The sequence below is a fragment of the Syngnathoides biaculeatus genome, chromosome 12, assembly GCF_019802595.1.
Source record: "Syngnathoides biaculeatus isolate LvHL_M chromosome 12, ASM1980259v1, whole genome shotgun sequence".
Classification (NCBI taxonomy): Eukaryota; Metazoa; Chordata; class Actinopteri; order Syngnathiformes; family Syngnathidae; genus Syngnathoides; species Syngnathoides biaculeatus.
In genome coordinates, this window is record NC_084651.1 from 23,642,580 (window position 1) to 23,657,033 (window position 14,454).

General features: G+C 38.2%; 1 protein-coding gene across 8 annotated transcripts in view; it reads left to right on the forward strand.

The window, feature by feature from the left end:
* The window catches only part of LOC133509598 (regulating synaptic membrane exocytosis protein 1-like), a 123,321-nt gene extending 109,069 nt beyond the window's left edge, over positions 1-14,252 (forward strand). For 6 of the 8 annotated variants that reach the window (XM_061836785.1, XM_061836789.1, XM_061836790.1 and 3 more), the window contains 7 exons: positions 20-234; positions 5,350-5,382; positions 7,452-7,617; positions 8,393-8,505; positions 8,740-8,841; positions 8,973-9,112; positions 11,320-14,252. In XM_061836785.1, the coding sequence (XP_061692769.1) occupies positions 20-234; positions 5,350-5,382; positions 7,452-7,617; positions 8,393-8,505; positions 8,740-8,841; positions 8,973-9,112; positions 11,320-11,538 (988 nt within the window). In that variant the 3' untranslated portion in view covers positions 11,539-14,252. The remainder of the gene's footprint in view (positions 1-19; positions 235-5,349; positions 5,383-7,451; positions 7,618-8,392; positions 8,506-8,739; positions 8,842-8,972; positions 9,113-11,319) is intronic. The other 2 variants (XM_061836787.1, XM_061836792.1) reach the window with 1 other exon arrangement.
* Positions 14,253-14,454: the final 202 nt, after the last annotated feature.

The window sequence follows — 14,454 nt, forward strand, 5'->3', positions numbered from 1 at the left end:
TGTAAAAATCAATGATCAGTCGAGCCATGCGTGCGACGGGCCGCCACATGATGAAGAGCACCAGTGTGAGTGGTGAAATCTATGGCATGGAGCATGCAGATGGCAGCCAATCAGACACCGCCCTCGGAAACTTGGGAAGTGGGATCAAAAAGCGTCGCTCAAGCCTCAGCCAACGTGTTGTTTCCATCCTGCCATCGAGGCGGAGTCGGAGTACCTCGCAGCTCAGCCAGACAGGTCAGAGATCATCCAAAAAGATCATGCAAGAAAATACCAACACTATGAGAAAACTTCCTCTTTAGTAACGTTTTGGCTGGAAAAAAATGTTGGTTACTAAGCAATATGAAGAATACATATAAAAGGTTCAATTGATAAATGTTTACAATGAAGCAGGTTCATCAGAATAGTGATTTTGGATTTTCAACAAGGTCACTTACAAATTAACCACTTATGTTTTATAAATATAAAATACATACAGTATATACATTTCATGTATATATTCTTATATATTTTTTTAAGTGTCATTTCTGGATTTCATGGATCAAAGTTGTGATTATTATGATGATTATTATTAATCATAGTAGTAGCACTAGTAGAAGTCTATTATTAGTTGTAATAGCAGCAGTTGTTTTTCTTGTTGGAGTATTATTTCACACAGGGAACTGTATCTATTGTTTGGATGTCGTGCTCTGATTTGTCTGTTTTCAGTAGGATTCTCTACAACAAAGTAATACATCACAACTCTTAATACACTGTGCTAAATTATAAGACTTGTACTTTTTCGTTGATTTAACAAACTAGTCCGTAGGATTTGTATTCATTAACTATTGTATTACCTTCAATAATAATTTGGATTTCAACCATCACAATTATGATATACTTTCGGTTTAATTACATAAAATAAAGCAAGTCACATGGTCTAAGTAGGGTTGAGGTTGGGGTATGGTGGTGCATAAAACTTTGTCTTGTTGAATACTGTAATGGAGAACTCCATCCTAAAGTGATTCACAAATTTATATTAGTGATCTAAACACAGGCGAAACAGCATATTGTTGAGTTTGTCTGAAAACCAAATATGTGCAGACATGGTCAATGCAGAAATTAAAACAAGTTGTCAGTCTTTATGTGGGGCCTGTGGAAAAGTTGACAAGCCTGATTCAAATTAGCCTGTCAATAATTGTTCTTTTCTGAAATATTTACAGTTTGTAGTTTAAATATCCATCCATCCATCCATCCATTTTCTTAGCCGGTTATTCTCATGAGGGTCGCGGGAGTGCTGTAGGCTATCACAGCTGTCAACGGGCAGGAGGCAGGGTAAACTCTGAACTGGTTGGCAGCCAATCACAGGGCACTCACAATCACACCTGGGGGCAATTTAGAGTCGCTGATGAATGCATGTTTTTCAGACGTGGGAGGAAACCAGAGGGCACGGAGAAAAGCAACACAAGCACGGGGAGAACATGAAAACTCCACACAGGCAGGGCCGGGATTGAACTTGGGTCCTCAGAACTGAATGTGATCACTGTATCCCTCATTGGGTGAAACCCTTCACATGCACTAAAATACGGGCTTGTCCTTAACAATAATCGCCACAGTCATCCGACTGATGCCCAAGTCTTTACGTCCATCATGTCTGTTGGTGTTAATCCTTTCTCCATTTTTTTAGTCATTATTTTTTTTTATGATGTTAAGTTTTGGTTCCACAGTCAAAAACAAAAAAAAACAGCTTTGTTCTTTTGGGCCATAATGTATAAAAAGATTGGGGAAAAGGGGCATATAAACTCCCACCGCACAAACACAAATAGCTAAGCAGAAACACTATGGTGCTAGGGCCATAACGGCGGACAAGACTCAGGTGTCATAAAGTCGAAACGTCTTAGGTCAAGACCGACTCAAACCTAAAACTCCCTGTATTGTGTGGGTGGTTTCCTCCCACATCCCAAAGACATGCAACATTAAAGTGGCACTGACACCCAAATGTACATTTTAAAACAGATATTATGAAAACTACATATAATATTATTCACTTCAATGTCAATATTAATAAATGAGCGGAAAGCATGTCATTAATGCGCAAAGTTGCAGAAGTCTCACTCGACATCCCGTTGGCAGGCATATTGCCTGCAACGTCATTTGCAGATTGCGAAGACGCTGTGCTACCTGCATTGGGAGATGAACAAGAGATTTTCAGATTTTTCTGACGCCCCTTCTGTGACTGAAGCTCATTTCGAAGAAGAAAACATCTCAGAATTGAGTGAAGTGACTGGGGCAATATTATCCTATCGTTTCAAGGCATATTTAGATGATATGCGGATCACTTCTAAGTACAACAGACTCCCCAATAGAGAGACAAGGAACCTGATGAAATATTCAAAATGACAGGCCTATAATTGTTCGATTTCTTAGGTCTTTTACAAGTCGTGTATGTAGTGTACTCAGGAGGACCCATGCCGGGCGAAGTAACAAAAGACACCGGTGGCTGGTAGGGGGAGAGCTCCCTTCTCCTACCCACCAGTGGTGTGAGAGCACAGGCCAGCCAGCCTCCCGGCCCGACCCACCTACGGCTCGGCAGAAAGGGCAGCTAACGGCAGCCACCGGCGGCCACCGGAAATATGACACGGATCTTTTGTTACGTTCTGAGAGAAGGATTACATCGTCGGACGTGGACGGAGCATTTTATTATTGCTGCTTTTGGACAAGTTATTCAAGTTCAAGTGGTGACTATATGTTGTTTGGCTAGTTAGCTTGTGTTACACACTACTAAACTGTCTTTGTACTTCTATTTTGTTATTGTTTTGGATAATTAAATTGTCTTACACGCAATACAAGTGCTTTCTTGTATTTTGTCGGTTTGATTAAGGGGATTTAGTCTAAATTATCACGTAAAATATGCTATAAACTGAGACAAATTAGTCCCCCCTAACTATTATTTTTGTCAATAGCTCCAGACTCACCTACCTGTCATTTAGAACACACAAAGCTCTTGTCCCTTGCACCTGTTCAATCCATTTTTCATGACGAACAGGGTCTTTTGGAAACGTGTGAAGAGTGAATCCATCCTCTCGAGTGTTGGAGTATAATCCAGCAATTGAAATAGCTGGCATTTTGGCTAACATGCTGAAAAAACAGGTCATTTTTTGCCGGTACAATAGGTATAAACCAATATAAGCACTTGACCCTGCTGCTGCAAAAAACATCACTTCCTGGTTCTTCCTCAACACAAAATCCTAGAGAGACTTTCTCTGGCAGGAGATGAAAAAAAACTGATATACTGTACAACATTCTGACTTGCTGTGAAAAAAACGGATTCCGGATGCTTAATTTTCGTTAAAAACGTACTAAATTCTATGTTTTAGGTGTCAGTGGCACAATCGGACACTCTAAATTGCCCCGAGCTGTGATTGTGAGTACGACTTGTCTGTCTTCATGTGCCCTGCAGATGTCTGGATTCCATCCAGCAGTGGCAATAACTTTTCTGGAAAAAATATACTGTTTCTTGACATAAATATGATACGATTATCATCATCATTATCATTAATTTTCAACACAGTGTATGACTATCCATGTACAGGTATACTTTGCTTTTCAGATTCTTCGATTCTTTGAAATGTGAAGAATTAAATCAGCAAACAAACAACAACACATTAATCTGTGGATACCTATTTAGTATGTCCATCCATTTTCTACTGTTTATCCAGTTCAGAGTTTTGGAAAAGTTGGAGATTTTTTCCCAATGGAAAAAGTAGAGTACCCTGTTAATTGGTCCCCAGCCAACCACAGGGCACCCAAACGAAGAACATTCACATTCAAAAACCCATTTACAATCAGTGATTGGAGAGTCATCCGGCCTGGCCACACAAAACTCTGTGTGTGTGTGTTTGTGTGTGTGTGTGTGTTTGTGTGTGTATGCAGTAATTTTGGTGACATTGGCTACTTCTTCCTATTTATAATTGGTTTGTTTGTTCATTTACACATTCATCTGTAAAGGTTGAATAAATGCAACTGAACTATTCTTGTTTGTTGTCACCTTTAATCCAAAAGTCTTCTTCAAAATCAGAATCAGCTTTGTTTGACAAGTATATTACAAGATGGTAGTTGGATGCAGTTTAGTATAAAAACACACAACCACTATGACAAAATATTCACGTCGAACATGAAAAAAAACAGGTGTGAAGTCATTGAGTAAAGCAAGTGTCCCACGAGTGTGATATGATGAATAGTACAATGATCTGGTAGTGACAAATTGTGCAAATCGTGCCGAGAGTTCTCAGACATGAGTGGCCAGTAGTGATCAGTACGAGAATATCAACAGTGCAGTGTGTTAAAACTGTGAGTGTATGTATGTGTCCTTTTCAAATCTGCAGTAGAAGGTACTTAAGTCATCAGACAGCCCTATGTTGTTCTTCACTTGGAGAGTTGATCACTTGTTGTTTATTGAGGCCATTTTATACTAGCTTGCCTCACACGTGAAAAAAGTTTCTGCACAGAGAAAACCTCGGAGCTCACCTCTCGTGATTGGTCCGTTTTAGTCCCATGCTGTGATGATGTACTCACCGTGAATCCGTTATCCACATACCACCTATGCCACCACCATCTTGATCAATTTTGAAACATAATTAAACGTATCATCTGGACATTTAGATTATTTTGTTCAAGGACACAGTCTTCCATGATAGCCATCGTTGTTGCTTTGTTCCTTATTATGGAAAGGAAAGCAAAAAGAGCCACCAGAAATGACCAAAATGTGCAGAGGAAACTCCACGTTCTCATCCTAGCCATTACCAACTGAAGCAACTTCTGACTTTGATGAGAACTGTAGCTCATTTTCAAAACTGTGTGCGTGAGTTGCACTCCAGTTTAGCTGCAAACTACACACGTGAGAGCCGCACTGTTGTCAGCATGGTCACCACACATGCAAGTATTAAGAGGCATTTAGCAATAGTAATCAGCACCAAAGTCATTGACAGAGTCTTTAACAGCCAACTGGTTTTCTTGATTTTATATGGAGATGCCAAATGTAAAATTTTGAGCTAAAGAAGCCTTTTGGATTTAAGGTGAAATGTCTTCAACAAACCAGAAGAGTCTACATGCTTTGATTCAACCTTTGAATTCCCATGAACTGGATCTACAGGTATATCTGTTTCAAGGATGCATCAATGCAGCACCTTACTACCTGACACTGGCTCTCCCATGGCCAGTGACATGGGCTTCATTATCTTCCAACTGTTTACTACATGTACTATATTTGTTGTCTTTACAGTATAAGACTATCATACATGCTAATACATTTTATCTGTATTTCCAGTGCTTTGATTTTCGTTGTTGTTCATTGGTTTTGTTGTGTTATTTCAGAGGCGGCTGGTAAGGCGGTGGACAGACAGAAAGGTAAACCAATTAGAAAGACAGTGTAGAATGGAAAGAAAGTTATAATAAGAAAACTACAACTATGGTTCAAATCAGATTGAAGACATGTTATTGTCATTTACAAACCCAATTCCAATGAAGTTGGGACATTGTGTTAAGCAATACAATGATTCACAAATCATGTTCAACCCATATTTAATTGAATACATTAGAAAGATATTATATTTAAAACTGAAAAACTTGATAAAAAATTAAAAACTTCCTTCTGCGCAAAAAATCATTCACTTTGAATTTTAGGGCTGCAACACATTCTAAATAAGCGGGGAGAGAGTCATCTTTACCACTGTGTTACATCACCTTTTCTTTTAACAACATTAAAGAAGCATTTTGGAACAGATTACACTAATTGCTGAAGCTTTCTAGGTAGAATTCTTTCCCATTCTTGCTTGATGGACAACATTAGTTGTTCAATAGTCCGGGCTCTCCTTTGTTGTAGTTTACACTTCATAATGCGCCACACATTTTCAATGGCAGACAGGTCTGGACTTCAGGCAGGCCACTCTAATACCAGCACTCTTTTACTACAAAACCACATTGTTGAAACATGCAAAATGTGGTCATGTTCCAGCTTTTGTGGAATGTGTTACAGTCATAAAATTGTAAGTTGTTCAGTTTTAACATTAAATGTCTTTCTTGTGTATTCAATTAAATATTGGTTGAACATGATTTGCAAATCAATGTATTTAGTTTTTATTTATGTTATCACAATGTCCCAACTTTTGAGTGAGCCGACATTTATTAGAATAAAAACAAATTATTGTTACAGATTTTTGTTTTGAACACGTATTTTTAAGAAAAGGTTGACTGACTATGGTTGTAGTGAATTCCACCTTTTCCCATCAGGTGCTACCACACTGAGTTACTGGCACATTCTTTTATGCCAGATACCTGTCCTGAACCATAACCCACCTATTTTTCACTAGCCTTCTGATCGGAAGTGGTTGGTTATTGGGTCACTCGCAGAGAATCGAAGCCGTGCGGTCTGCACTAAACCAGCACTATATAGCACTAGATTATCAGTGCATATTAATAGATTTATTTTCTTAATATATCATACATAGTATATATTACAACATCAAAATTCATAGCAAGAAAAAGATTAATTGAAGTACATCCACGCTTCGTTTTAACAATACTCCCAGCCCTTCCTGATAGTCTTCATCACACTTCCTTACTCCATCCTCTTCATCAATATTATTGCAGCATTGCAAGAATCTGGGAAGTTGGAAATTTCTAAACTAAAAGGTTATCTAAAGTAATGATAACTGATGCCCTTCAACGACTATGGGGAAGATTAAAAATTCATCAATTATTTGTTAATTAAAGAAAACATCATTGTCACTGTTTTTGTTGTTGTTCTTGTTGTTTGTTCAGGTTCGAATGAAACACTTTGACGATAGCCCGAGTGAGCGCCAAGTGGGATATTTTCAACTTTCTGTCACGTCTTAAATGCAGCAAATGTGGTTCAGTTCTTGAAGAAGTCTTTTTGCCACATTGTTTTGGATTTGTTAATTTATTTTGTCTAAACAACTTGCTGAATGTCAGGTTCAGATTTTAACAAATGGCGTTTGGAAAGAGATGAACCAATCACATTCTGATCTTGTGTATGTTGACTGCATGATTTCCTTTCACCACCTTTTGAACAAGAGTGAACTGACTTTGCTGTGGAAATCGGAATGATCAAATAGTGACTTCATCAGCGAAAATATTTTGTTTCAAACTCACGAGGTGTTCAAATTAGTAGATATGGTATGGAACATTGTTAATGTCACCGCGGAGAATTTGCTGGCCTCTGTCTGTGTTATAATTTGTATCATGCTGTTATCAAGCTTGTCAGATCTAACTTGAAATCAAAATAAAAAACAAACATTATAAATGTTAAAACTCAATCAAGTATACCTTACATCTATTTGACCGTATATAAATGCACATTATAAACCTTGAGATAACACATATTGCTGAGATAAACGGATGAAAAAAAAAAAAAAATTAAGTCAAACTTTGAAACGTTTTTTTTTTTTTCGCTGTAGAGGCAACAGCAGGTAAGAAGGTGGCTAAGGCTTGCAGCACCAGTATCCAAAGGAGCGTAGAGACGGGCATGGCAGTGGAGTACCCACGGGGAGGGTCAGCTATGAACCGTCAGGCTAGTAGAGAATCGACTGATGGAAGCATGAACAGCTACAGCTCTGAGGGAAAGTAAGTACAGATGATAAAGTTTGTGAACCCTATGTATTTACCTGGATTTTTCATCATGAATCATTTGATTCAACTTTTAGTGAAAGTTGCATGTAGATCATTCTAATTGTAAAAGTTTCTTGTTAATGTAAATATGCAAATAAAACTAAAAAGTAAGATGAGTGAAAACTACACTGATAAGTAAACTTGATCCAAAATGTAACTTGAGTAAATTTAAAAGAGTAAATGTCGAGTTTTCCTTCCCCCCTCTAGTTAAGAGTAATCCAACCTAGAGTTTAATCAACAGGAAAAGATTGAAGGTTTTGGTTAAAGCTATCCTGGCCTATCAAAAAAAAAAAAAAAAACAGTCATGATTTTTATATTCTCAGGAAACAAATTCCTCACAAAACAAGGCTTTCAGAAAATGTACCTACAACTAAGAAGTGTTTATGCTTGCATAAAGCTTGAAAGGTGAAAGCTGAAAAGTAAAAGTCTTAAAAGCTTGATTGGTCCACCATAAGACAGATTGTCTCCAAATGAAGACATTTCAGCACTGTTTCTGCATTTTCTGGTAGATGGCATCCTGTTAAGATGACTGCATGTACCCAGCTCAGAATGTCCAATGAGGTGGAGTAAAATCCCAACATGTCAGATGAAGATTTAAAGAGCTCTCTGACACATGCTAACTTCTCTTTTGAAAAATCTACGATAAAAAAACAGAAAATTAAAATTACAAATACAGTGTTTCCTTTGGGTTTCCCACTATATTAAATGTTTGTGTGTTTCTCTATGTTAGTCTTATCTTCTCAGGAATGAGGTTGGGTGCTGACAGTCAGTTCAGTGACTTCCTGGATGGTTTAGGACCCGGTCAGCTGGTTGGCCGGCAAACACTGGCAACACCTGCAATAGGTGAGGGTTAATTTGCAACATTTATTTTGCTATAGTCTCCCAATTTTTTTTCCAATTTCTGTCTTCATTTAGAAACATAATTGTGATTTTTTTTTTTTAAATTTATGTCCAACCTGGGCTATTAAACATTAAGGAAAACGCAGTTCAATTAGACTTAATAATGCAACTTGGAACAAGCAAAAATACTGTCATACATGTTTCATTGAAGTTCATTTATGTTCCTCGCATATGCAGGGGATGTTCAAATTGGTTTGATGGATAAGAAAGGACAGTTAGAGGTGGAGGTGATCAGGGCACGAGGCCTTACCCCCAAATCAGGCTCCAAATCCCTCCCAGGTGACAAATATTTCCTCAGTAACCTTCTTCCCCATGAAATTCTCATCTTTCATGACCTCACTGTACCCACAGTTTTAAGCCCTTTCTGCTTCATTTCTTGAATCCCTCTAACTCCACTGCTGCATCAACAGCTCCCTATGTCAAGGTGTACCTGCTGGATAACGGAACATGTAAAGCCAAAAAGAAAACTAAGATTGCACGAAAGACCCTCGAGCCTCTGTACCAGCAGCATCTGCTATTTGATGAGAGTCCCCAGGGCAAGGTGCTTCAGGTAACCTGCCATGTATGCGTGTGTATGTTTGTGTTCCATATGGAACCATCAAAATCAGCTTCTCATTCCAGATTTATGAGTAAGAAAGGGTTAACCATCTAGCTACACTAGATAATAATGGTATTTGTTCATGAAGTAAAGATTTTGAAAAACGTTTCTTCTTTTTTTCCACTCCCAACAGTCACTAGATTTTCTGTTGGACTAAGTACTGTGGTTTGTGTTTTTTGTTTTTACCTTCCCACCTATGTGCCGTTGATATTGTTTGTCATTGGGACCACCCTGTTCTGCCCTCAATGGCTTGTCAGCCTCTCTGTCCCCCACCCCTTCATTGTAAATAGTCTAGTTCACTGACATTAACATAAAAGTTAAAGAAATACAGTTTATGAAAATTTTTCAAGTCAAAGTCCAGAAAAGGATAATACTTTATAAGGCATACATTACAATACTGTCCCAAATATTTTTTTTGTTTTTGAAAACATAAAATTCCCAAGTAATCCAACCCCATTTATTATTATTATTATTATTATTAGTAGTAGTAGTAGTAGTAGTAGTAGTATTGACCATAAACAGCAAAAACGTACAGTACAGAAAAATATTTCAGTTTAAAAATGTGCTTTTTAATTGGGTTTTCCAAAGTGCATGAAAATTGATAACTAAATAATTCATGCGTAAGTGTGAGTTTATAATTATATGTTTTATATTTCCTAAAAAAAACTATATTTTCAGAAAGATTTTGCAATAAAAGACTTCAGACTGATCATTGCTATTTTGTCTCAACGTTTTTTGTTCTGTAGTTATATCTGTGAGTGTCTGATTATTGCCCTTGTTCTGTTTTGTTTGTTTATTCATGTTTTATTACAGCTGTACCTTGACTTTCGAAAGCCCCCCCAATTAATGATTTAGTTTTTTTCAAGAAATGAGCTGACACTTGGTCTTTTATTCTTTTGGATTTGTGAGCCAAAATTTAAAGTGGGAGCAGGCATTGGATACACCACCGCTACCGTAAATGACATTCTCGCCACGTGCCACTTATTTGAGGTAGTCTTGGGTTGTTTTCTGTAAAATTCACCCTCGCTGTTGCTCCCAAGAAACCAAAAAGTACAAGTGACTATATTGGGTGAGCTGCAAACGTGCTACTAGGGCATGCTTAGATTGACTTTTGTCCTGTAAAGAGCTATAAATCTTCTGTCTCAGTAGTGTACCAGTGGACAAAGTTCTAATCCTTTGACTTTGGAACTGTATTGATCTGATCGATCACTGTTGCTGCATATAACAGAGAGGTGTGCAATACGACCAAGGAAGCTCATTTTTGAACATGCTACACAAACCTGGTGTCACTCACTATAGATTATGTAGCACCGTGTTAGTGCGTGCCTGTATGAATCAAATCTAATCAAACCGTTTCTTTACATTTTCTTTCTTTTTTTTGTGGGTTCTGGTATTTTTATTAGAAAAAACACATTACAAAGAAAAGGGTGTTTGTTGATGACCTGGAACAGATGAATGGTGTTTCCATTTATTTCAATGGGGAAGAGTTATTTGAGATACAGTACAAGGATCAGTTGAAAAGTAATGAGCACAAGTGAATATAAATGGTTTTAAATACTTGTTTGTAGGTATATTTAAAAAAAATGTTTAAGGCTCTCCTCTTCCTGTCAGCCATTTTTTAAATTGTATGATGCCCATCAGAAGCACAGAGTTGTGATTGAATTTCTTACTTACTAGAAAGGGAACCGCCACTAAATCACGAATGACATATGATGGTGATGTCCGTTAATGGTGACTTTACAATCTTCTATCATCAGTTCCTGAAGATGGTCGGTCTTCTTTGCTTGTCATGGAAGTCACTCAAAGCAGACTGTTGTTCTTTACCTTTGATCCTGAATACCCATTTTCTGACTGTGTTATAGCCTATTGGCAATTCCACATAGAGATTTTGCAACCTTTCCAATTTTTTTTGTGGCAATTACATTTCCGTCCATCCATTATCTGAGTCTTTTATCCTTTTATCAAATCATGATATTAGCGTCATTACTTTTTTATTGCCCATACAAGTGGTCCACCTAACAAGACTGGCCAGAGAAGAAATTAAGCTCGTAAGTCAAGGTACTACTGTACCGAGTGGTTTAGAAAACATGGCCTTTTTGCATTTGTGTCCTTTTGATTCCACCAAACCACACTGTGGTGACTGCTATTCTCTCCTCTAGGTGATCGTGTGGGGCGACTATGGACGATTGGACCACAAATGTTTTATGGGTGTAGCACAGATCTTACTGGAAGATTTGGACCTATCAAGCACGGTGATTGGATGGTACAAACTCTTTCCACCATCCTCGCTAGTCGATCCCACACTAGCTCCACTCACGCGACTGGCATCTCAGACATCATTGGACAGCTCAGGACCACCCCCGGGTGTCCGGTCCTAGTGACCGCGAAGACGTCAAGCGTCACAAATTCCTACATCGACAAAATAGAGAAATATAGCTATTGTACCACAGTGGAGCAGAGGGTCGCAACAGGAGATAAAGACATTGGTCTACCAATAAAAAGCCAGAGGATTAAACAGGGAATAAGCGTGATCGAGAGAAGACGCGAAAGAGCTAGCCAATCAAAGCTTAGTCTGAGTCTGACAATCATTTCTCACACCTTTACTTATCTACTTGAGCCTTTTCTTTGCAAAGCCTTTGTTTACTCCTCCAAGCTGGAGATTTTCTGTCCACCTTGATTATCAAACCTCCTTTTATGTGGGTGTGTGTGTGAGTGTAAGTTTATTTTTGTGCACTCGATCAAATTCTTTCAGTAGCCAGGAGTGCTATAAAAATGTAAGGGAATTGGTAAGGTTTCAAAATGACAGTTTCATGCAGATGAGCAGCTGACTGCATGAGACCATCGGCACTACAGCATAGTGTAGCTGAGCACGAGGGGCTGCTGTTTGGCAAAATTTTGTAAACCTTTTAGGTTAAAGGAGCCTGCACACACACACACACACACACACACACACACACACACACACACACACACGCACACACACACATACACTTTACCTTTGCCTTGTGAGTCATGAATGCAAGCACAGGAAAAGCAAAAGTCCTTTATTATGGGAGAAACATAAAGGCTTTTGGTTTATATCTGAACAAAATGAAAAAATGCCAAAACTATGATGTGCTTTGGATAATTTAATTTGAACTGTGGGTTGTCTGCGTTGAGCTCCGAGTTCAGAATGGTACCGTGTGGTACAAACTCCTGATGTATATTTTTTTCTATTATCAGTTTTGGAGCAATTAATACTTTTGAGAAAGAAGCCACTAGCAGGTCAAATTTTTTTCAACAGCCAATCCCTAACATCCACTGCAGGTCCTTATCACCCCACACCACCCCCCGCCCTACACGCAGACACACACACACACACACATACATTCCATTTCCACTGTAAAAGAGAGCAGCATGATCTAGGGATGCCCTATCCACCTGCCCAGCTGCATGTTTGTTTGTTTAGGTAGTTGAATTTTTGTTCTGTTCTTGTCTTTCTCTGTCTCTCTCTCTCTCTTTTTTTTTTTTAAAGAAAAGTCAACACGGGAAATTAACAGTTCTTTAAAAAAATAGTTGGAAATAAAGATATGTGTTAGTTCCACATAATTTTAGGCCAGCTTGTATGTTGCATGTTCTTGTACAGTTTGCTTGTACCGAATATGAATACAAACCAAGAAAAGCCAAGCCATCGCCCGTCCCAATAACAGGAGCGGACCAATGAGGGAGGATCTACTCCACCCAGGCCACACCTTCCACTCTGGGTCGCAATGTCCATATCAGGAATTCTCCACAGTACTATCTCATTGTTCCTGTTTTTCTTTTAAGGCGATCACTAAAACAAGTAAGACAGTCATGTTCTGTAGTACAGAGCATACCTGAGACCTTGGTGATGGTGAAGCTGTAACTGTGATGTCAGTTTTTTTTGGGCTCCAGACCAATAGAGAATGTGTGGAAAAACAGCTACATGTAAATGAAGTACTTTTAAGACTTTGAGAGAAATTATGAAGATAGAGCTATATATGACTATAGAAAAAAAATGTATCTGCCTGTCTCCAAAACATACATGCACACCTTGTACATAGAAAATAAGAATTTATTAATAAGAGAAATGTCAGTGACACGCAAACATTCCTGTTTTTTGTTTATTTTGATTTTTGAGAGAGAAATGTGCACCCTTTGTTTGAGCTCAAGCTGCTGAGCGGTACTGAGCCTCGGAGGAACATGGAAAAGGCCTTTCTTATCCCCCTCAGCCCCCTTCAAGTTGTTCAAGCAAATGTGTCGAAACAGTTTAACCATTGCTTTTCCTTTAACAAACTCCTGTTTGTTACTATTGGTTAGGACTGGACTTCTAAAGCCAATGAAGAATCTGATTTTACAGACCTATGTTGCAAATGTTTGTGTTGAAAGTCTTGGCAGTGTGGCCGACTGCCCTTTCCTTTGTCAGTATTACTGCATGGATACTGATTGTTTACAGCCCATGGCTCCCCAGACCCAAGCCACAATGCTAGACGAAAGATGAAGAAGTATTCACTGCAACACTTCTTGTTTGTATAACAGATGTGGCTCTACTGACATGTATGTTTTATATTCAAGAGTTAATTTTTATTATTTACAAATAAAAGACTGTGCGAAAGAAGACACATTTACTTACTTACTTTCCAAGTAAGAGGCCTTATTATTACTGTCCAGGAGCCTTTGTTGTCACCCATACTTTTTCTAGTGGGGAAAAAAGCAAAATAATGTTTGGTGAGTCTTATATGGGTAGCTCTGCATTTTAGCTTTCTCATGGATCCACTCAAAGGAGACAAAGAGACAACAATCATGTTTTCTATGTTGTTTTTTTATTTGAATGTACATTTACACATGTATGCAAATGATTAAAATGTTACGTAAAATGGTAGGGGAAAGCAGTATATGTTGCACACAAATAAATTAGGTTCTGTCATCATATACAGTGCTTTGTGAAAGTATTCGGCCCTTTGAACTTTTCAACCTTTCGCCACATTTCAGGCTTCAAGCATAAAGGTATAAAATATTTTTTTTTGTCAGTAATCAACAAGTGGGATACAATTGTGAAGTGAAATGAAATTTATTGGATAATTTAAACTTTTTTAATGAATAAAAACCTGAAAGTGGGGCATGGAATATTATTCAGCCCCCTTGCATTAATAATTTGTAGCACCACCTTTTGCTGCAATTACAGCTGCAAGTCGCTTGGGGTGTGTCTCTATCAGTTTTGCACATCGAGAGACTGAAATTCTTGCCCAATTTTCCTTGCAAAACAGCTCAAGCTCAGTGAGGTTGGATGGAGA